The 24,869-nt window shown below is 41.2% G+C and overlaps 1 protein-coding gene across 1 annotated transcript in view; it reads left to right on the forward strand.

Annotated features, from left to right (window-relative positions):
• dscamb (Down syndrome cell adhesion molecule b) overlaps nt 1-24,869 on the forward strand; it is a 390,833-nt gene that overhangs the window by 232,782 nt on the left and 133,182 nt on the right. The window contains exons 6-9 of the mRNA XM_060905739.1: nt 4,034-4,330; nt 10,868-11,140; nt 18,582-18,860; nt 20,635-20,754. Coding sequence (XP_060761722.1) covers nt 4,034-4,330; nt 10,868-11,140; nt 18,582-18,860; nt 20,635-20,754 — 969 coding nt within the window. The remainder of the gene's footprint in view (nt 1-4,033; nt 4,331-10,867; nt 11,141-18,581; nt 18,861-20,634; nt 20,755-24,869) is intronic.

Consider the following 24,869-nt stretch of genomic DNA (forward strand, 5'->3'; position numbering starts at 1 on the left):
GTAGCAGCCTCTGGAGAACCTGGCGGACATGGTGGCGGTGCTCCTGCACGGTCTTGGAAAAGATAAGGATGTCGTTGAGGTAGACAAAAACATACAGGTTAATCATGTCCCTTAAGACGTTGTTGATTAGGGCCTGAAAAACAGCTGGTGCATTGGTGAGTCCAAAGGGCATCACCTGGTATTCGTAGTGCCCAGACGGGGTGTTAAAGGCAGTCTTCCACTCGTCTCCCTGTTGGATACGGATGAGGTGGTATGCGTTCCTTAGGTCCAACTTGGTGAAGACGGTGGCGCCTTGGAGCAGGTCGAAAGCAGTGGACATCAGCGGAAGGGGATATCGGTTGCGCACAGTGATCTTGTTCAGGCCCCTGTAGTCAATACATGGTCGGAGCCCCCCATCCTTCTTGCCGACAAAGAAGAAGCCGGCACCAGCAGGTGAGGTGGAGGGTCAAATGAACCCAGAGACCAGGGCGTCTTTGAGGTATTCCTCCATGGCCTTGCGTTCTGGCTGAGAGAGGGAAAACAGTCTGCCACGAGGAGGGGTAGTCCCAGGGAGCAAGTCGATGGCACAGTCATAGGCCCAGTGCGGAGGAAGAACGGCGGCCCTGCTCTTGCTGAAGACCTCCTTGAGATCCCAGTACTCTGTGGGAACTTGAGATAACTCGGTGAGATCAGGGGGCTCGGCAGGGGACACAGGAGAGCTAGAGAGCAGACAAGAGGCATGGCATGCAGGGCCCCATTCCACAACCTGGCTAGTTACCCAGTCTATGCGAGGGTTGTGGTGAGTAAGCCAAGGAAGGCCTAGAATAACTGGGAACTCAGGTGAAGGAATCAGGTGCAGGGATATTTCTTCCTTGTGACCTTGAGACTGGAGGAAGACTGGAGAAGTAACTTGGGTGACTCTTCCATCACCTAACGCTTGGCCATCGAGGGCAGACACAGACAGTGGGACTTCAAGAGGTGCAGTCGGAATATTGATGCTTTGGGCGAAGTGAATATCCATAAAGTTCCCAGCCGCCCCTGAGTCTAACAAAGCCTGACAAGAGTGGACAGACTCACCCCAGGAGATGGAGACCGGGGTGTAGATTCCTTGGCCAGGGAGTCCGGGAGAGAGGGTAGGCCCCGTCACAACCCTCCCTCGGCTGGACGGGGCGGTCCTTTTCCCGAGAGTTCGGGACATGATGCTCGGAAGTGACCAGGCTTGCCACAGTAGATGCAGCACTTGTCCCTCCTTCTGCACTCCCTCTCAGATGCAGAGAGGCAAGTACGACCCACTTGCATGGGTTCTGGACAGTCACTGAAGGAGGTAGACGGTCTCCAGGTAGAGGTAGGGAGGCTGGGGGGGCTCAAGGCTTGGCGGCGTTCTCTCATCCTGTTGTCCAGACGAATAGCATGTGAGATGAGGGTTTCGAGGTCACTTGGGCATCCAATAGAGGCCAGACCGTCCTTGATGGGGTCAGACAGACCATGGTGGAAGGCTGACACCAGGGCAGTCTCGTTCCATCCACTTACTGCTGCGAGCGTCCGGAACGAGATGGCGTAATCTGCGACGCTTCCTCCTTGCCGGATGGACATGAGCTTTCGGGCTGCGTCGGTACTGATGTCCGCCTGATCGAAGACCCGAAGCATCTCTTCAGAAAACAGCTGGAAATCAAGGCACTCAGGTCCCTGTCTTTGCCAGATAGCAGTAGCCCAGGCTCGCGCCTTACCAGCTAATAAGGTTATCACAAAGGCAATCTTGCGGCGATCCATAGTGTAGGTGGTAGGCTAAAGCTCAAAGGTGAGTTGACACTGGGTAAGGAACTCTCAGCACTCACTGTGCTTGCCGTCATACCTCTGTGGTGCAGGAAGGCTGGGTTCGCGAGGTGAAGAAGGCAGCATGGCAGGGGGCACTGGAGCGGGAGCTGGAGATGCAGGCAGAGATGTCAGCTGTGCCAGGGTTTTCCCAATTTGCTGAAGCAGTTCCTCGTGGCGAGCAAGGGCCTCACGTTGGCTGGTGAGCGTACGTCCATGAGCGTCCATGGTCGCTCCGAAGCGTGTCAAAGCTGCCATAATTCCCTGAAGGTTGGCCGGGTAGACAGTTGAAGCAGCCTCTGCTGAGTCGGTCATGACGGAGTCTTTCTGTTAGGGTTTTGCTGGGATTCAAACCTGGTTCGTTGGTGTGATAATCCAGCAAACCCCCACTATGCCACCAGGGGGATGACTCAAATGCAGCGGCGTGAGGCAGAAGTAGAAAAAGTATTAAAAGGTTTATTTACAATATGTACACAAAAAAATCCAAAAAGTAAAAATCTAAAAACGCTCAGAAGATATAAGGGAAAAAAAATCCAAAAGTACAAAACAAAAGCCAAAAAAACAGAAAAGAAAAGGCAAAAATACCAAAGCTCAGAAGATCCAAAAACACAGTCACTACTAGGTCCAAAAGAAAAGCAAAATGCAGAACAAAGAACACGGTACAGAGGAAACTGGAGATAAACATAACAGCACAAAGACTCCGTGACAAGAGGACTGAACTCAGGGGGTATAAATACACAAACTAAATTGAACACAGGTGAAAATAATCAGGACTAAACAGTCAATTAACACAAACACAAAACACAGGAACAGTGGCGGCCTCTAGAGGCCAAAACAAACATGACACGAAAAGGAAATAACAGCGGCCTCTAGAGGCCAAAACAGTCCCAGTCCTAACACTTTAGTTAAGCTTGAAGGTGTCAATTTTGGAGCAGGGGGTTATTTCTTGAATAGCAGTCTCTTAGTCCATGGTGATCTGAACTGTAGATAGTGATCCATCAGCTTCCAGTTCATGGCAGGGCTGTGCCATGGTGGTTCCCAGGTGGTTCCTGACCATCCAAACCAATTTCCTTTCAGCTGAGGGTGACAGTTTGGGTTTTCTTGAAGCAAAGTGGCTTGGCAAAGTGACTACACCTTGCCACAACTTGGATACGATTGTTTGAACTGACCTTGAAATTTGCAGTTGTTTAGAAATGGCTCCAAGAGACATTCCGGAGTTGTGTACATATGCGATCCTCTTTCTCAGATCTGCACTGAGCTCCTTGGACTTTCCCATTTTACTGTGTGTTGGTCAATCCAGTGAGTGCTGTAAACAAACCCTTTTTATGAAGGCACAGAGAAGCTACCAGCTGTAGTCAATCATGATCATGAACAGAAAGTTAAGAGACCTCAGCCTTGGCAAGATAAGAGACATTTTGGTAGTTTCAGCACCTCTGAATTAATAATCTAAGTGAGCATATGTAAATTTTTGACCATGTATGTATAATTTTTACCCTGTGTTGATTTCAGAAAACCCAAAGAAAATTAAAATGTGTGCACCAAATTGTAGTGTTTTTTTAATTAAAGATGTATGCTGTACAATCATTCTGCCACAGAAAAAGAACAGTTCAAAGAAATTACTGAAAGCCCAAATATTGCCATGACATTCATATCCAAGATGACATTCATGTCACTGTATGTCACCTTCTGACCACAACTGTAAACCTGTAGATGGCAGTAATGCAACACTGGATACGGCCAGCTGCCGTAAAACCTAAAAGAAGAAGGAAAAGGTAAACCTGCGCATGCGCACGGACTTCCTCTGTCTGCTTGACTGCACAAAGCGAATGATTTCATGTATATTATTTGCTCAGGAATCCCCTCAAATTAAATAACTTCCCAGCCACAGAATGGCCTGGGTTTTTTTTTTTTTTTGTAGATATTGCAGAAATAAACATGTATCACAATGACCAAAATTTCAGAGGGAACTAAATTTCTGGGATTTTATGAAATTGAAAGGCCGTCTAGCTTTAATAGTAGAACTATTTCAGATATTAGCAACTTTAGTATGATATACAGTACATCATCCCAGGATTCTTGCCACATCTAGAGTTATGGTTGATCTTGTGCATTGTGAATGTATATAAGATACATATACTCTGTAAGCACTACTATAATATGCAATTTGCACACAGCAAATCACCGTGAAGCTGTAAAATTGTTCTGGATTTATTCTTATCCTCCCTCCGTATCTCCTCCTCAGATGGAACTCCAAAGATCCTGTCAGCCTTTAGCGAGAAGGTGGTGAGCCCCAATGAGCCAATCTCCCTGGTGTGTCACGTCAAAGGCACCCCACTCCCCAGCGTGACATGGACGTTGGATGATGAGCCGGTCATCAAGGATAGCCACCACCGCATGGATCGCTTTGTCACCGTCGAGGGCCATGTGCTCAGCTACCTGAATGTCTCCCATACGCAGGTCACCGATGGCGGCGTCTACCGTTGCACCTGCAACAACTCTGCCGGATCGGTCTCCTACCAGGCGCGAATAAACGTAAGAGGTGCTTGTCAGATCAGCTCCTCCAACAAAAACAAACAAAAATGCACTCACATCACACCTTTATGAAATCTGTGTTTAAGATGTTTAGCTTAATCTGAATATTCATGTTTCTGGATTTCTTCGACATATACGTACAGTAGTTGACAGTTGTAAACAGTTTTTCAGCATCAAGCTTTTTGTAAGCAGGGCCTTCTGACCATTTGAAGACCCTAAATAACCTGTTACTTTGGCCACCCTTCAACCCAACTAAAAACCTCAGTCATACACTATATGGCTAAATGTTTGTCGACACGATATATGGTTCTTCGCCGAACTCTTGCCACAAAGCTGGAAGCAAAGAATTGCATAGGATGTCTTTATATGCTGTAGCATTACAATTTCCCTTTACTGAGACTAAGGGCCTGATTTCCTAAGCAGAGCAAATTAGCGTGAAGCCACAATAAAAAAAAAGTGACAATGGGAGTGGCCAATTCTGCAGGTGATCTACTAACAATGCGCAAATTAATTAACACAGACTAAGTCCGTCAGTTTTAATAATGACGGCGCAATCTACCAAGAGCAGCCCAAATTAGCATACGGTCATAAACAGGTACAGAATAATGCGCCTTGCCAGTTGATATATTCTGTTAACATCTTCTTCTGGCATTTCACTCAGCACGAGTGGAGAAAATTCTCTTCCTTCTACCATGCACTCCCTTTTTTGTGATTCATTCCTGAGCATGCAGTGGGACTTTCGCAAGCACATAAATAACCCTAACCCATGACATCATTGCTTGTTTACCGCAATGCATTATGGGTGATACCTGGGGGTCAGCTCCGCTATATTGTTTACTTTCGCCTTTGTTAAATACTGCATTGTTGTGTCTAACCGGTTTTAACCATGCCTAAAGTGAATTGCTGTGTGCCTTACTGTGTCTCCACAACAAATGCCCCTTTTCCACCAAAGCAGTTCCAGGGCTGGTTCGGGGCCAGTGCTTAGTTTGGAACCGGGTTTTCTGTTTCCACTGACAAAGAACTGGCTCTGGGGCCAGAAAAACCGGTTCCAGGCTAGCACCAACTCTCTGCTGGGCCAGAGGAAAGAACCGCTTACGTCAGCAGGGGGGCGGAGTTGTTAAGACCAACAACAATAACAAGACCGTGAAAGATCGCCATTTTTAAGCGACAAGAAGCCGCAGCTGTACAAACGCAAAGTCATCCATTATTATTGTTGTTGTTGCTGCTGCTGCTTCTTCCGTGTTGTTTTTGCTTCGATATTCGCGCCAAGGTTTATGCAAACGTAGCGACGTAACTGATGTATACAGCGACGTAATGACGTATACAGCGACGTAATGACGTAGCTCCGCGAGCTATGGAAACGCAAACTGGTTCTCAGCTGGCTTGCAAGTTGAACGAGTTGTGAACCAGCACCAGCACTGGCCCCGAACCAGCCCTGGAACTGATTTGGTGGAAAAGGGGTAAAAGAGAACATCTAATTTGAGCTTTTATCAGCTGCCAGTCGAGAAGAAGAGAAGAAAGAAATGGATAAGTTTAATCTGCAATGGAAGCCTTCGAACTGAATCGAAATGGACAAATGTTTGTAGCTTACATTTGTCTGGTGGGAAAAAGATGCAGTCCTTGAAAAAAATCTCCCAGCCTTACTTGCCCAATGGGCAAGCAGCACCCAAAACATACTTGCCCAAAAAACAATTCCACTTGCCCAGAGCTTTATTTTATTTTGGAGAGGACAGAATGCAGTTATTTTTTTTTCCCTTCATTTCTTTCTGACTAAAACTGTCCAAGTAATCTGGTAATAGAGCTTTTTTAGCTGTAGTTTTCTTCGGAAAACAGCAACAGACACCAGACATCTCCACTTGGCTTCAGTATGTGATCAGCCAATTAGCGGGTCCTGTATGTGTTTATGATTTTTATGTCACGATTTACAACCAATGGGAAACACCCTTTGTCGGCTGTCCACCAATCACAGGTTCCCGTGCCACAATGGCAGTATGCTGATAAATATTTAGAAAATAAAAACGATATCATTACGAAATATATGAAACCATCAAAAACAATTTTAAAAAATCATAATATATATACTGGTTAGAGGAGTGATATCGTTTATTATTAACTCCAATCATGAATAAAAATTCCAAGTTTGACACCTGCCCATTTCAACTGCGTTGCTGGCACACGATGTCCTTGACCCTCGTTGCTCTTAGCCAATTGGTATAATTACGTCATTAAGTGGACCCCTTTGAACCGGGCTTTTCCAGTACACTTGAACACATGCATACTTTGACGAATTATAACCAAAAACAAGGAAATTTGAACGGTTTCCTCAAAATATTTTTGTACTTTTATATATTGTCGTGTTGATGAATAAAACTTTTTAACACATTTCCCATGAAACGAGACGAGCTACTTTAGACTGGTTCCCTGCTCTCTTAGCGCAGAGTGAGCATACAGTCAATGTCTCTGACGCTTGGTAGGATTAATTTTATCCGGGAACCAGTCCAGGAAAACAAGATAGACACAGGTGAACTTTGTTTTGAGGAGGAGTCAGATGTCACGATGCGTGATTCACTTTGCAGAATAATAATAATAATAATAATAATTGAAATATGTTACTGCCAGACTGACAGTTCAAATCTGCACCACGGAGTGGTTGCCTGTGTTGCTTAGGTTGCCAGCACTAACTTTTGTTGTCCGATCGGACGATTACCATTAAAGTTTTACTTGACCTCGCACAGACTTTAGTTGTCTCGGACAATCGGACATGCGTTTTTTTGAGCATTGCGACGTACTTAAACTGTGACCCAGCAATATTTCCATGGTCTGCGGAACGGCCTTTGGTTATAGATGATTATAACAATCAACACTGTTCATCGTCTGAAATTAGCGATATTCCAAAGCCTGTAAAACAAAGAAGCATTCTTCAGCCTTTGCCTCTCAACGTACCGAAGCGCTCGGCAGCCAAATGAGCCTGTCAGACCAATAAAATCCCCAAACCACGAAGGGTTCTCTTTCGGGTATGTACCGGTATAATGTTCAGTGTACCTCACTAGCGCCATTTATTGAAGTAAATGCATTTATACCGAACATGACATGGTGGCAGATCAGTGTGTTTCCAAAGATTTTTTTTTTTTTGTAAATGTTTCCTGATGTCAAGTCTTATTTAACTAATCACTCATTTTGATAAGACATTCTGAGATTCTATTTTATTGTATAGTGTAGTAGACTCGATCAATCTCTAGGTTGTACGAATTCTTGTCACTTATGTCTTATTTTCTGACCAAGCTTGATTTGGATTCATATTTTCCTGCTGTAAACCCTTGACATGTTATCCACCTCTTTAAATCGCCAATTTCATTGTCTTCCACGACAGAGCACGGCAAAATTGCTCCTCTCACATCGCTCTCACATAAAATTAATCTAACACCTGCTATATTGCACAGCTACCGACCCTGGCTATCCCCCATAATGCATTGCAATAAATAAGTGATGACGTAGTTATGCTTGGGGGCTAGTAGGTATATTTTGAAGACAAAATATTAGCCTCATCTGAGCAAACAAAAATCTATTCTGTGCATGCTCAATCTCTGCTGTGTGCACTCGCAGACACCTGTGCACTTGCATAAAGTGCCTCTCTCAACATTTCCACAAAATTAAGACATGCTTTTTTCAGCATTAAAAATGGTAGCAAACAATATAATAATATCAGCAATAAACTGACTATCACGTTGCAAGAGTCATTTAAATACTCCGTCCATTATCCATAACCGCTTATTCTGTACAGGGTCAGAGGCAAGCTGGAGCCTATCCCAGCTGACTATGGGTGAGAGGCAGGGTACACCCTGGACAAGTTGCCAGATCATCGCAGGGCTGACACATAGGGACAAACAACCATTCACACCTACGGTCAATTAAGAGCCACCAATTTAGCCAAATTAACCTAACCTGCATGTCTTTGGACTGTGGGGGAAACCAGAGCACCCCCACACAGACATGGGGGAAAACACGCAAACTCCATACAGAAAGGCCTTCGTCAGCTGCTGGGCTCGAACCCAGGACCTTCTTGCTGTGAAGCAACAGGGCTAACCACTACACCACCGTGCCGCACCATTTAAATACTCTCCTTCCCAAATTTTGCAATCTGAAAGGGAACCTCCTACAAATACACATGGAATGAGGTTGGCCGCAAAGCAACTGTGTCCATGCCTTCCCATCACTAAATTTTTACTGAATGTCTTTAGTAAATCCCAATAGTACTTTTTAATGCCAAAAGAGGGTTTGCGCATGCAACCAACAATGTAGACGCATCTAATAAAGTGTCCAGTAAGTGTGCACAAGCTGTAATGTTAATCTACTTGTATTTTTCACAATTTGCTAGATTTGCTTAATGTTAACATAGAGTATTAGGTTTGTATGCTGATAATACAGTCTCCTATACATTATAAATAGGAAACTGCCTGGCCAAAAAAAGTTGGCACTCATCTCATCTCATTATCTCTAGCTGCTTTATCCTGTTCTACAGGGTCGCAGGCAAGCTGGAGCCTATCCCAGCTGACTACGGGCGAAAGGCGGGGTACACCCTGGACAAGGGGAACTGAAGTCATTTTTAAACTTGCTTTATTTCTTAATTAACGTGTTATTCAATTACGTTTTCGGTTTTAGTAACCTTATATCGTGACTCATATTGGCAACTAATTGCAATTAAAAATTATACTTATTGGCCTATTCGGTTTTTAGCCATGTTGAATTTAGTTCGTTTGGTCCACGGCAGGCGTCGCTTATCCGCGCGATCTTCACAAGACTTGTGCGAGACTTCGAAACGTCAAGTGTCAGCCAGGTGTCAGTGCCGCCATTGTGAAAACTGTTTTCCAAATGAAATACTGCACAAAAACGAGTTTAAATGATGATTACTGCCTACTTTTTTTCAAACTTTCCTGATTGCTGTCAAAACAAACAAAACTTCCGGCTTGATTACGTCAGCATTCGAAAGCGGGCGTGCGCGTCTTTTGACAACGTTGGCAGATGTTGGTCACTTTGATTTCCGCTGTATGTTTTACTTCCGTCCTACGATGTCTCGCACAGGTCTCAACGAATCTCGTTTACGGCCATTGCTTTGACATACGGACTGATATATTACAGAGCATATTTCAAACACTCATAACTTGCTATAGCAGTGACAAAATAGCGATCAAAAATGCATTCCTATATTTAATAAAATGAGATCAATAGAATTTTGATAATAAAAAATTTGCCTTCAGTTCTCCTTTAAGAGCCTTTGTTTGTATAATTCCTGCAGTGATTAATGTGTTTCAACTGCCAACAATTCTTTTAACCCTAATTGATGCAGTGAGTAGCTTCTCATTTCTTAAACGACCATAAGACGTATCCTATGATCGTGGAAAAATCTTCCACATGCACAATGTGACGAGAACTCACAGGATTGTGAGGCTTCAGTTAGTTAAGGAGCATAAAATTTGGACTCTGGAGCAATGGAAAAAAGTCATGTGGTCTGATGAGTCCAGATTTACCCAATTCCAGAGCAATGGGCACGTCAGGGTAAGAAGGGAAGCACATGAAGTGATGCACCATACAGTGGTGTAGTGGCCACTGTACAAACCTCTGGAGGCAGTGTTGTGATCTGGGGTTGCTTCAGTTGGTCAGGTCGAGGCTCTGCAACGTTATGGGGCGATAAAATGAAGCCAGCTGAAGATGACCTGAATGGACTGAGTGACCAAGTTATCTCATCAATGGATTTTTTCTTCCCTGATGGCATGGGCTTAAAATTACTGCTCAAATAGTGAAATAGTGGTTCAGGAAGCATGAGGAATCATTTTCACGCATTAATTGGCCACCATGGAGTCTCAACCTTAACCCCATTGAAAATCTTTGACTTGTGCTGGAGAAGACGTTACAGAGTGGTTTGACTCTCCCATCCTCAAAACAAGATCTCATTGAGAAATTAATGCAACTCTGGATGGAAATAAAAGATGTGATATCACATAAGGTTGTTGAAACAATGCCATGGCGAATGCATGTTGTAATCAAAGCTAATGGCGGTCCAAAAATAGCGTGTACAACTTTTTGTTTTGTTTTTATGGCCAGGCAGTGTATGTTATATAAATAGTTATTTAGATAACTAATTTTCATGTGCAAATTTTGTTGCATACAGTGCAATCTGTGTGTGTAATAGGACATAATTTTATTTCTGCACTCCGGCAAACTGGAATGAAACTTATGAAGTTCAGGTTACAATGCCTTGTAAATTTAATACAGCTCTTTTAATATATAGCCCTCATCCTTTAGGTGATTGAATGGTTGGAAGCACAGTTTCTTTATATAAATATAGTGTAGAGTAAACCGATTCATCACCATGATCAGATGAGAGAATAGATGCATTTATAATAATATATTAAAACGCATAATAGTCCTAGTTTTGGCCCTTCAGGGCTCTGCAAATTATTAGTGCTTAGTGATGCAACTCAAAAAAGGATAAACGTTCATGAACATAAGCATGTTGACATTCCTGATGTTTCTTTTTCCCTAACAGGTCCTGCCAGTATCCGCCCAATGAAAAACCTCACTGCCATCGCAGGGCGGGACATGTTCATTCACTGCCGCATCATTGGTTACCCCTACTACTCCATCAAGTGGTACAAAAATTCCAACTTACTCCCGTTTAACCATCGCCAGCGTGCCTTTGAGAACAACGGCACATTGAAGCTGACTAATGTGCAGAACACCGACGAGGGCGAGTACACTTGTTATGTTCTGGTGGATCCTGAAAAACAGATCCATAGGAGCGTCCACGTTACTGTAAAAGGTCAGCTGGCAAGAAGTGCTTTAACCTAAAAAGCAAGTTTTGCTTAATTTATTTACAGGTTCCAACAAGACCTTGGTTTATTCCATCACTTTATAAGCAAACACAGTTTTGATCAGAGATATATATGGTATATATGGGCTAGCAGGGCTAATATGTCTTTCAGAGATAAGAAGATATTAGTTACAGTGGTGCTTGAAAGTTTGTGAGCCCGTTAGAATTTTCTATATTTCTGCATAAATATGACCTAAAACATCATCAGATTTTCACACAAGTCCTAAAAGTAGATAAAGAGAACCCAGTTAAACAAATGAGACAAAAATATTATACTTGGTCATTTATTTATTGAGGAAAATGATCCAATATTACATATCTGTGAGTGGCAAAAGTATGTGAACCTTTGCTTTCAGTATCTGGTGTGACCCCCTTGTGCAGCAATAACTGCAACTAAACGTTTCCGGTAACTGTTGATCAGTCCTGCACACCGGCTTGGAGGAATTTTAGCCCATTCCTCCATACAGAACAGCTTCAACTCTGGGATGTTGGTGGGTTTCCTCACATGAACTGCTCACTTCAGGTCCTTCCACAACATTTCGATTGGATTAAGGTCAGGACTTTGACTTGGCCATTCCAAAACATTAGCTTTATTCTTCTTGAACCATTCTTTGGTAGAACAACTTGTGTGCTTAGGGTCGTTGTCTTGCTGCATGACCCACTTTCTCTTGAGATTCAGTTCATGGACAGATGTCCTGACATTTTCCTTTAGAATTCGCTGGTATAATTCAGAATTCATTGTTCCATCAATGATGGTAAGCCGTCCTCGCCCAGATGCAGCAAAACAGGCCCAAACCATGATACTACCACCACCATGTTTCACAGACGGGATAAGGTTCTTATACTGGAATGCAGTGTTTTCCTTTCTCCAAACATAACGCTTCTCATTTAAACCAAAAAGTTCTATTTTGGTCTCATCCGTCCACAAAACAGTTTTTCAGTAGCCTTCTGGCTTGTCCACGTGATCTTTAGCAAACTGCAGACGAGCCGCAATGTTCTTTTTGGAGAGCAGTGGCTTTCTCCTTGCAACCCTGCCATGCACACCATTGTTGTTCAGTGTTCTCCTGATGGTGGACTCATGAACATTAACATTAGCCAATGTGAGAGAGGCCTTCAGTTGCTTAGAAGTTACCCTGGGGTCCTTTGTGACCTCACCGACTATTACACGTCTTGCTCTTGGAGTGATCTTTGTTGGTCTACCACTCCTGGGGAGGGTAACAATGGTCTTGAATTTCCTCCATTTGTACACAATCTGTCTGATTGTGGATTGGTGGAGTCCAAACTCTTTAGAGATGGTTTTGTAACCTTTTCCAGCCTGATAAGCATCAACAACACTTTTTCTGAGGTCCTCAGAAATCTCCTTTGTTCATGCCATGATACGCTTCCACAAACGTGTTGTGAAGATCAGACTTAGATAGATCCCTGTTCTTTAAATAAAACAGGGTGCCCACTCACACCTGATTGAAAACACCTGACTCTAATTTCACTTTCAAATTAACTGCTAATCCTAGAGGTTCACATACTTATGCCACTCACATATGTAATATTGGATCATTTTCCTCAATAAATAAATGAGCAAGTATAATATTATTGTCTCATTTGTTTAACTGTGTTCTCTTTATCTACTTTTAGGACTTGTGTGAAAATCTGATGATGTTTTAGGCCATATTTATGCAGAAATATAGAAAATTCTAACGGGTTCACAAACTTTCAAGCACCACTGTAGCTGTTAACACATATTATAAGGGTTATTTATTTTGAATTTTTGCAGAATTAAGCACAATGGCACCATCAGTGGATGTAAGAAAAATGCACAGAATGGTATAAAAATGCAAGGCTGGGACTAATTTCTTTCTAGCCCAGACTGTACATTCATCGAGCCGATTAGTGACATTCATGCCAGGTGGTTACACAGAGTGAAGTGCAACCTAGGTTTGGTGTCCTTTGGGGCTGATATTCTATATTGATTTGTTTACATGTCCATAAAACCTGGATTATACTTGCTTTTAATTATTCATATCAATAAGATGGCTGCCGTACATATCCTGCTGTAATTTGAAGCCTTGCTTTTCTGCAGATCTGCAAAAAGTGTCTGCATGGTGTAATACCAACATAAATCGTGGGATGCAGTGTAGTTCCATGTGATACTGTGTCTGAAAATGACTAAACAAACTAGCATGGTGTCTCAAATCACATGTTTATGTGCTATTTTAGATAGTTATTGAGTACTAACACTAACCATTTTACCTATGGCAGTTCATGTTTGTGACACGCTGTTGTGCATAATGGGACTGAGGGAGAGGAGGGCTGTTTTTGTTTTTTTGGTTGTTTGTTTTTTGTTACATACCCAGAAAATTAATTAAAACAGAACAGAATTCAAGAAGGCTATTTTGTTCGTCTGTGCAGAGCAGAACAAAAGCAAGACAGCGCATTCATTGCATACAGGTGTAATCACTCATTCATTACCTGCTCATTCTCTGCAACTCCTCCTCCCATTTACAGCTGGCCATGTCCCCAGTGACAGAGGAGAAATTAAAAGTATCAAATATAGACTAAGCACAGTCTAATCAAAGTATAAATTACACAAAATGAAGTACCACAGAACCATACGCTTAAGGTTATTTTGCTTACCATGTTTGGTATTTGTTGGGAACATGGCATGAACAGAATAGGGCAGTACAGACTTGAATAAAAGACTATTCCTAAAAGACTATTCACGTGGTAACAGCATGATAATCAGTTTCATTCTTTCTGTCGATTGGTTTCTCTTTCCCGGTGGGAACGCCCACCGTAAACAGGATAAAATCTGTCAGCCATAGTTTAGGCTTCCTGTTTGGAGGTAAAACTTGTTGTGAGATGGCACAGCGATTTGATGCTCAGGAGGTGCTTTGGATGATTCAGGACAGCGATTCAATTCAATTTTGAGAACTGCGACACTGATGATGAGCTGTGCCTTTTTGAACTTTGACTCGATCCTGCCAAAGATGAACTCGAGTCAGGGCAAATATTTCTTCTATTTCTTATGAGCATATTGGTTGATATGCGTGCGCTGTAGTGCATACTCTTTGTATGCTTTTTGAGTAAATTTAACCCTCCGTTAATCGTTTTGATCACTTGACCTGATGGGATTAAGAGTTGGCAGTGGGAGGGGTTTTCACTCTTCTCATTGAATGGAATGGAATTTTTTACTCTTTTCATTGAATACCCCTCCCATTGCCAACCCTTTATCCTAAAACATTAGGACATACATTTTTTCATCGCCAGTTAGTTGTCCAAATCAATGGAGCAGATTTAAGTTTTTGTGCTTGATACATTCCTAAGACTGAACAGAATCACCTCAAGTGACCAAAACGGTTCGTCACAATGGGGAAGGTAATGTTTTTTTCACACATTCCAACACAGTTCTAAAACTGCTTTTTATAACATCTTCATTTATCTGGTATTTTTTTTTAAGTACAATCATGACAGGCATACTACATAGATATTATTGTAGCTGAACTTGTGCTGAAGACAAAAAAAAACCTCATATAACTTTGAAAATACTACTTAGATTTGTTGAAATTGACAACAACATCAGAGCATGCCAAAATCATTAGTGCCAGAAGATACCCTCAGACCCCAGAGGGTTAAGTATGTGAGTAACAGTTTGCCTTACATCATGCTTATTATATTATCAACAAGACCTCACGATATATTGCATTGCTCAACTCGTTGAACTGTTGAGAGATGTTAGATTTTAGCCTCCCATCTTCTATCACAGCCAGCCATCACTGGTTTTGACAAGGACGGTGCCAATAATTGGTTAGAACACACTATATTGTTATAATGGTTTATCCATGACACTATAATCTAGTCCAACTTAAAACCCATCACCATCTGTATGCTCTCAAGTAGCATCACCAGCATACGCTCAGTCATCTTGTTACTCTTTTGAGTGGATGCCATCAGTGATGGAAAGGAAAAAAAAACCATCTCCACGATTGAGTTAGCTAATTTGCTCATGCTTAAAATTCTGAAGTAGCTAGGAGGGAATCCCTAGAGTCCATTATCCCCACTTTGTTGTGAATTAAATAAGCAGTGAAGTGCTGCTTTAGTTCAACGTTATTTTAACTCATTGATTCTCGCGACAGGCTGATGCACACCATGGCTGGGTCCCCTGAGAATGCATTATGCTAAATTTGCCGGGAAAGGAAATAACCCTTTTATAGTTGTCTTTTTCCTCTTCACTGCTCTACTTCTCCCCTCATTAGCTCACATTATGCCTCCTCCTCAGTGAAATCTGCAGATTTGGAGCAATGGTGGCTTGTGTTACAGGCAGAGTGGGACCTTGTGGTTTAAAATTGCCAATTATCTTACATCTAATGATACGGACTTGGTGTTTGCCTCGTCATCACATGCTACATGACGACTGGCATTGTATTCAGTGGTATATCCTTATTCATAAACAGAATCAGGATTTTTAATAGGTTTAAACACACACTATAATGGTATGTGATCACTAATTCACCACAAATAATCAGAAAATTCCATTTTTGTAAAACACAGAGCAAGAGATATAACATACTGTCTTACAGCTTGTAAGTCTAAAACAGAGTCTGTGTGCAGATTATGGATTTTATTAGAGTTTATATATGGAAATGAAAGTGTGGTCATATATGTACCTCCACATATGTAATTATTCAAGTAGGAAGAAGAAAGTCGTACGGTACGACATGTGAATGTCAGATGGTATGCAAAGAATGACAAGTAAAGAATAAAACATGACGGACTGTCCCAAATTAATTTTCTTATAATAGAACATCCTGAAGAATTACTAAAGCAATAGTGCATGAGCAAGAGTGTGGTTATACTGAATATTGGCACGGCTGTGATTCGCTGCAGGCATGAAGCCGCAGGGTGAGTGGCATAGCCGTGCCGATATTCAGTATAACCCCACGATTGCATGTGAAAATTGCTTTTATAGTTGTATAAACAAGAAATTAATATTTTGTAAGTGACATTTCAGACACAATAGGACCAAATGTTTGCTCCGCTAGCAGAAATCAGTCCTGAAGAAGCCACACTCACCTTACAGCACGTCAGCAAGCTGGTTAACTAGCTCATCTTTCATTTTATCTTCAACTGACAAAATTTCTTTTTCTTTTCCTTCCAAAAATTTTCTCCCTGATTTAGTCATGGCCAATGCCCACCCACCAGACAAGTCTTCTCTATTACGCAACAGCTACCACCCAGGAAGAGCAAGGAACATCACATGCTTTGACGTTGTAATGGATTTACATTACATTAATGGCATTTAGCAGATGCTCTTATCCAGCAACATACCCAGAGCAACCTGGGGAGCAGGTACCTTGCTCAAGACATTCCTGGTGGTCCAGGGAATCGAACCAGCAACCTTTTGGTCCCAAAGCTAATTCTCTAACTATTAGGCCATGACTTCCTCATGAAAAAAAAACTCAGAGGAAGCATGTGATCTTTTCAAACTATAGCCCATACAATGTCAAGGGGCGGCGTAACACACGGGTAGGAAAGTGCTATCCGCCCACTTCCGTATGCATGAGCTCACAGACGCCCATGACTGGCTAGCATCGCTGTAATTGACAGGGGAGAGTTATTTTCCACTGTAATCTCCTCCCTCACTCTCAATAGACCAATTTTGGTCTCTCCACAGGTGGCTCTGGCATCACCGGGCTTTGACCTTGCAATCGCCAGATGATAGAGTGAATGCCTTTCTGTTGCGCTACTCAGGAGCCTGAAAATGTTCATATTTTAAGTCAAAAGTTATATTCCTGAAAAGTATTGTTTACCATGTCGCTAACACTACTGTAGTAATGGTTTCAAACTAGGAAGTGGAATTTTACGTGATGAAAACTGACGAGTGGAGTGATACACACGGTGAAACGTGAAATATAGGCACTCTTGGAATGCCACTTGACCAATCATATTAGTGGACCGGAACTAACGATTGTATAATTGCTGTCCCACAGTGATTTAACAATGATTATTTTTATTACTGTTTATTAAAGGATGGCATGTGATATTATTTATTCTTCTATTGTTACATTTAATGTCCTGGAACGTCCATGAAACAAGTTGGTTCTTTCACTTACATTATAGCAACTATAAATAGTCATTCCCTCACTTTCTGTTGAAGTCAGTAAGACAAAAATAAAATGCAGGTTCTCATGTTACTGAGAAACTGCAAAACACAAAAAGCACTGTCCTGAAGACTTTCCCATGGTGGAAAACTTAAAGGTACATCTTTATGAGACAACACTTGAGAAGAGCTAACACTGAAGGCTCCTTAAAGCGAGACGGCCTTTCGGTTTCATAAAATCAGTGAAATTTAGTTCCCTGTGAAATTTGCTCATTGTGATATATGTTTATTTCTGTAATATCTCACAAAATATCAGGCCATTCTGTGGCTGGGAAGTTATTTAATTTGACGGGATTCCCGAGCAAATAATGTGCATGCAGTCGCTCGCTTCGTGCAATCAAGCAGACAGAGGAAATCCGTGTTCGCATGCGCAGGTTTGCCTTCTTCTTCTTCTTTTGGGTTTTACGGCAGCTGGCATCCACAGTGTTGCATTACTGCCATCTATAGGTTTAACTTTGAGCGTGCACTGACAGTTCCATCATTCTGTCGCTAAATGAACAGCTGATCACACCGAGGTGCTCGCTGACAGCCGATATTTATTAGTTTGGTCCTGCGTTTCCTTTCCTTCGTATATAACATAATGTATTTTCTTCTTGCTTTCCGTTACTGTAGTCGGTCTTTCACGGTTCATTCGCACACTCACGTCCTCCATTGCTCTCTCGTGTTTCAAATTTGTATCCCACAATGCTTTGCGCGAACAGGGAAACCCCACCACGTGATGCATGACGTAGTATCTTGAATTGGGTCATGGTGAAGCAGGAAAAAATAGCGGAGAATTTAGGGCCATGTGGCCCTAAATTCATTAATTGTTCTATTTTTAAAAAACTAATAAAATTGGAAGTCTGTGATTCGAATTCAGTAGCTTTCGGTCCACGAAACAAAAATAATTGGGTTTCAGGGAAAATTCTTTTTATGACCTACACTTGAAAAATCTGAAAGGCAGTCTAGCTTTAAAAGTTAAATAAACATTTCCTTATAGACAGTCTCACAATATCAACAATTATACATGTTTTTTTTAATTTAAATAACACAATTTAATATATTTATTACTAATTTTAGATTTGTTTATTACTAATCCTTCAATTTGCCCTGCAGCTACCAGAGCTGTGCTGTTATAGAAAATTAATGAATAAACTTCTGACAAGTCTGATTTGAGAATTCAACAACACTATGGTATAAATACTTCTATCAAATTAACTCTCTCTCTCTTTCTCTCTCTCTCTCTCGCTCTCTCAGTTCCACCTCTGATCCAGCACTCAGACTCCCAAAGCGCCTCCATAGGTCAGAGAGTCTTCATCCCCTGTGTGGTGACCTCCGGTGACCTGCCCATGTCCATTACCTGGCACAAAGACGGCAAGCCCATCAACGCCAGTTTAGGAGTCACTATCGACAATATTGACTTCACCAGCTCACTACGTATCTCCAACCTGTCTGAGATACACAACGGGAGCTATACCTGTATCGCCCGCAATGAAGCAGCTGCTGTGGAGCACAGCATTCAGCTTATTGTTAAAGGTCAGAGGTCAACGTTTTGCTTCATAGGTGACAATAAGTTAAAAGATCGAGTTAGCAAGTGCTAAATAATAAATAATTCCTTACAAGAAGCTTAACAGCTATATATGTTCCTTGTCAGCAGCACGAGTCTTTGTTTATCACTCATCCAACCTACAAGTTCCTGTCCTGTGAATTAGCTGTTACTTGATAAATGATAATATATTCTAACAATTTCGTCAGTTGCCTTGCAGCTAGCACTACTGTCAAAGATGCTGTTATAGAAATCAATACCATATGATTAATCTGAGCTATGAATTCAACAGTGCAGTTGTAAAAACATTGAAATAAAGAATAAAATGGAGTATTTCAGATTTCTGTAGCATGGCATAGCCTTATATTGGATAAGCATACAGTGGATATAAAAAGTGTACACACCCCATTAAAATGATAGGTTTTTCTTTTTGGGTTCACACCTGCCATCAGATAAAATGACTCTGATTAACCCCAAATAAAGTTCAGACATTTACTTAGTTGCATCCTCCAGCAAAAGCCAGGGTTCACAGAGAGCTTACAAAGCATCAAAGGGATCTCACTGCTGAAAGGTATCAGTCGGGAGAAGGGGACAAAAACATTTCCACGGCATTAGATATACCATGGAGCACAGTGAAGACAGTCATCAAGAAGTGGAGAAAATATGGGACAACAGTGACATTACTGAGAACTGGACGTCCCTCCAAAATTGATGAAAAGACAAGATGAAAACTGGTCAGGGAGGCTGCCGAGAGGCCTACAGCAACACTGAAGGAGCTGCAGGAATTTCTGGCAAGTACTGGTTGCGTACTACATGTGACAACAATCTCCCGTATTCTCCATATGTCTGGAGTATGCGGTAGGGTCGCAAGATGGAAGCCTTTTCTTACAAAGAAAAACATCCAGGCCCAGCTAAATTTTGCAAAAAAATACATCAACTCTCCCAAAAGCATGTGGGAAAATGTGTTATGGTCTGATGAAACCAAGGTTGAAAATTTTGGCGACAATTCCAAAAGGTATGTTTGGCTCAAAAACAACACTGTGCATCACCAAAAGAACACCATACCCACGGTGAAGCATGGTGGTGGCAGCATCATGTTTTGGGGTTGTTTTTCTTCAGCTGGAACAGGGGCTTTTGTCAAGGTGGAGGGAATTATGAACAGTTCTAAATACCAGTCAATTTTGGCCCAAAACCTTCAGGTATCTGCTAGAAAGATGAAGAGGAATTTCATCTTTCAGCATGACAATGACCCCAAAAAGGTTTTGGAACGGCCCAGCCAGAGCCCAGACCTAAATCTGATTGAAAATCTGTGGAGTGACCTGAAGAGGGCTGTGCACAAGAGATGCCCTCGCAATCTGACAGATTTGGAGCGCTTTTGCAAGGAAGAGTGGGCAAATATTGCCAAGTCTAGATGTGGCAGGCTGATAGACTCCGACCCAAAAAGACTGAACGCTGTAATTAAATCAAAAGGTGCTTCAGCAAAGTATTAGTTTAAAGGTGTGCACACTTATGTAACCAGCTTATTGTACATTTTTTAAAAAATATGTTTTCCCCCAAACAGATTTGTTTGTTTTTCAATTGAATTGTACAGGTTATAGGTCACATAAAGGTGGGGAAATTTTTGAAATTATTTTTCGTGGTCTCATTTTTTACATTAGAAAAACCGATCATTTTAACGGGGTGTGTACACTCTTTATATCCACTGTATATGTATAATCACAGATGTGGTAGATGGTTCCTTATTTGTTTGTTTGTTTGTCACAGTCCCACCACATTTTGAGGTGCAACCTCGGGACCAAGACGGAATCTACGGGAAATCTGTTATTCTGAACTGTTCGGCTAAAGGGAACCCGATTCCTACAATCGTGTGGAAACATTCGAAAGGTAAAGATATCCACTGATGATAAAGCCATGAAGATGGAAGTGAAATTAAACTATAGCTAAACCACACTGTGAAGCTCAATTAAGTTTGGTAAATATGCAACTTAATGACATTATTTTGTCATATTATTAGCTCATCTGGCCGATAGGAGATGAGTTTATGCCATCATGTTGTTGTCCGTCCATCATCCGTCCGGTGTCGTCCACATTTCACGAAAATCGCTTCTTCTCTCTCGATTCCTCATCGATTTTTATTCTTTTTGGCAGGAAGATCGGTCTGCCTGGGGTGCATATAGCTTCTACCCACATTTGCATAATTGCAATTAATAATGAAGATATGGAGTAATTAAGCCCTAATGAGCAGTTTCCACACAAATCAATTCTTCTCCCTCAGTTCTTCACCGGTTTTGATTCTTTCTGGCATGAAGGTAGGGGTACCTAGGGTGCATCTAACTTCTACCCAGATTTGCTTAATTACGGTACAGTTATTAATGAAGTTACAGACTCATTGAGCCTTAATGAGCAGTTCAACAAAAATCACTTCTTCTCAGTCAATTCTTCGCTGTTTTGGATTCTTTCTGGCAAATAGGTAGGTATTCCTAGGGTGTATATAGGTTCTATATATAGCTTGTATATAGTGTACTGTATATAGCTTGCAACATTTATTGTGCAAGGTAGCCCACTTTAGATAGTTCCTTCTGGACTAGATGGGGCCGGAGTGAGCTATCCAGTCATTGACAGTCTCATTTGGTTGTTCCATGCTGACAGTATGAAGGATCTTGAACTAACCATTGCAGCTTCTCTTTTAATGCTTGACCTGTTTATGGTCTTTCATAAGGAAACCTCATTCACTCATTTTTGCTTTGGAGCTGAATGTAGAATAGCTGATATGCACCAGAATATAGCAATCCTTAGTATGCTGTTGGGGAAAGTCACTTGACTGTTTCTTTGTCAGTATGACAGATTAAAGAAGTTGGGCTTTTATAAAAGTCTTTCAAAATGTGTGGAAAATACTTTAAAGGAGAACTGAAGTCCTTTTTAAACTTGCTTTATTTCTTAATTAACGTGTTATTCAATTACGTTTGCGCTTTTAGTAACCTTATATCGTGACTCATATTGGCAACTAATCGCAATTAAATATTATACTTATCGGCCTATTCGGTTTTTAGCCATGTTGAATTTAGTTCGTTTGGTCCACGGCAGGCGTCGCTTATCTGCGCGATCTTCACGAGACTTGTGCGAGACTTTGAAACGTCAAGTGTCAGCCAGATGTCAGTGCCGCCATTTTGAAAACTGTTTTCCAAACGAAATATTGCACAAAAACGAGTTTAAATGACGATTACTGCCTACTTTTTTCAAACTTTCCTGATTTCTATCAAAACAAAACAAACTTCCGGCTTGATTACATCAGCATTCGAAAGCGGGCGCGCACGTCTTTTGACAACGTTGTCAGACGTTGGTCACTTTGATTTCCGCTGTACGTTTTACTTCCGTCCTCAGGTCTCAACGAATCTTGTTTACGGCCATTGCTTTAACATATAGACTGATCTATTACATAGCATATTTCAAACACTCATAACTTGCTATAGCAGTGACAAAATAGCGTTCAAACATGCATTCCTATATTTAATAAAATGAGATAAATATAATTTTGATCATAAAACAAACTGCCTTAAGTTCTCCTTTAATTATTCACAGTAACAGACATTTTAAACAAGGGCACCCCAACTTGTGTATGCCACTGTATAATGGGTAATTCCAGCATGATAAAGTGCCATGGCACAAAGCGCAAGTTGTCTCAAACTGGTTCTGTGGCCGTGACAATGAGTTCAGTGCACTTCACTGGTCTCCCCAGTCAGCAGATCTGAATCCAACAGCTCAGCTTTCTTTGGCTTTTCGTGGAACAGGAGATGAATGTGCAGCTGAGAGAATAGAAGAATCTGAAAGGAATGTTCCTACTACATTATGGAATCCACACCATGAACAGTCGAGGCTGTTTCTTATGAAGTGCAATGGGTCCATTATACACACCCAAACTAGATTGTTGACATTAAGAAAGCACAATTGAAAGACTGGCAGAATCCACACAGAACCACTGAACAAGTATTAATGAGGAAGGCATATTAACCAGTTTACCCAAATAGCTTTCTGTGCCTGTAGGGCATCGCACTGTGATTAGGAATGTTAAATACAGCAGAAATAGGGAAGAAAATCAACCATGGATTTTGGCCAAAGTCAGCTGGGATTGGCTCCAGCTTTCCCCACAACCCTGAGGGATAAGTCGTATAGATAATGGATGGATGGATGGATGGATGGGGAGAAATCAACTAGAGCGGTGGCTACAATTATCGACACCTTTTCAGATTTGCCAATAAAAAACCATTTCACAAAGGTGAGTTTCAGTTACAACAGTTATTATTGGTTAATTAATCAACCGGAAGACACACCCCCCCCCCCCCTCGCCCTTTGATCTTGTCCTCTGATGACGCAGCTCATTACATGAGATGGAATTTATTTTAGCACAAATCAGCAATTTGAGGAAAACCCGGACATTATCATCATAGGTAAATATGGAGGAAAGATCATGGACATGTTTTTACTGATCAGATTCACCGATATTTCATGATCTCCTTGTCAAAACGTACTTTGTTTCTCATTGGACAGTCGCCATTTTGTATCTAAACGCGTGTTTGAGAAGTCACGTGAGGTGTCGATAATAGTGATCACTTTCACCGGTGTCCACCATTATCGACACGCTGTGGAATTAAGTGACATTTACAACCATTATGGATCGATCTTTGTGTAACATTGTTGAAGTAGATGAAGTACTTTAAAAAAATAAAAGTGCCGTGATTTTATAATAATTGTTTTTCTGAATCATAACAGAATGGAATGCTTATGGAGTATTTGGGATCCTACTGCAATAAATAGAGTTAGACCAGAATTAAATTCCTAGCATATAAAAAAAAAAAAATACATGCTTGAAATATTCAGATTTTTCTATTCCATTCAGAATTTTATTTAGCAATTTGTTGTAAATATCTACCACATATTACAATATCAGTAGACATTTTATATTTTGTTTTGAGGAATGACATGTGACCTTTGACCTGGATTTTCATGTGGTTACAATATCAATTACCTGTTGATATTTACTGGTAAACTACAAAACTAGAAATGAATACAAACAACGAACGATTAACAAAATGTGATCTACGAAAATACTTAGAAAGTGGGTAGAAAGTGGAACAAAAAGATTTTCTGACGCAGGTTAAACATTCAGTTCATTTGTTTACAAACATTAGATTTACTTCCTCAGGGGCGTGGTGGATAAGGCGCCATACCATAAATCCGGGGACCCGGGTTCGATTCCGACCCGAGGTCATTTCCCGATCCTTCCCTGTCTGTCTCTCCCACTCATTTCCTGTCCTGTCTCTACACTGTCCTATCCAATAAAGGTGAAAAAAGCCCAAAAAAAATCTTAAAAAAAAAAAGAATTACTTCCTCATTTACGTAATCACCGACATGGATATATTTATATAAAAGATATTTTGTACTAAATATAAGTCTATGTAAAACAAATTTTAAATAAAAACTATGTTTTGTTAACTTAATACCACATACCGATTATTTTTTATTATAAATAATCATCTGGATGTTGATAATTGTGGAACGGTGTCGATAACTGTGGACAAAGGTGTCGATAATTGTGGAACGGTGTCACGTGATCTGATACGCTAAGTAATCGGGACTCAACTCACTTTATTCCAGTGGAAGTTTGAGTAATTATTCATGCACAATTTACATATTGAAAGTCTTTTCTACTTTTGCAATGGCCCAAAAATTGTTAAGGTGTTGATAATTGTAGCCGCTGCTCTACACAGCAAATTCCTCAGTGTTGAATTAACACCCAGAGTGTTTATATTGGTGTTTATATTGGTCCAATTGGACCAATATAAACACTCTGGGTGTTAATTCAACACGGGAATTTGCTGTGTAGTTCAATGTCTATTTAATTATATAAACATCATAGTATAGTATAGTATTAGTATAGTATAGTTAAATAATATTGGCTGGCGTTGAGTGGTATATCAGATACCCGTATATTCCATTCAGCT

Source organism: Neoarius graeffei, chromosome 23 (genome assembly GCF_027579695.1).
Source record: "Neoarius graeffei isolate fNeoGra1 chromosome 23, fNeoGra1.pri, whole genome shotgun sequence".
In the NCBI taxonomy this organism is placed as follows: Eukaryota; Metazoa; Chordata; class Actinopteri; order Siluriformes; family Ariidae; genus Neoarius; species Neoarius graeffei.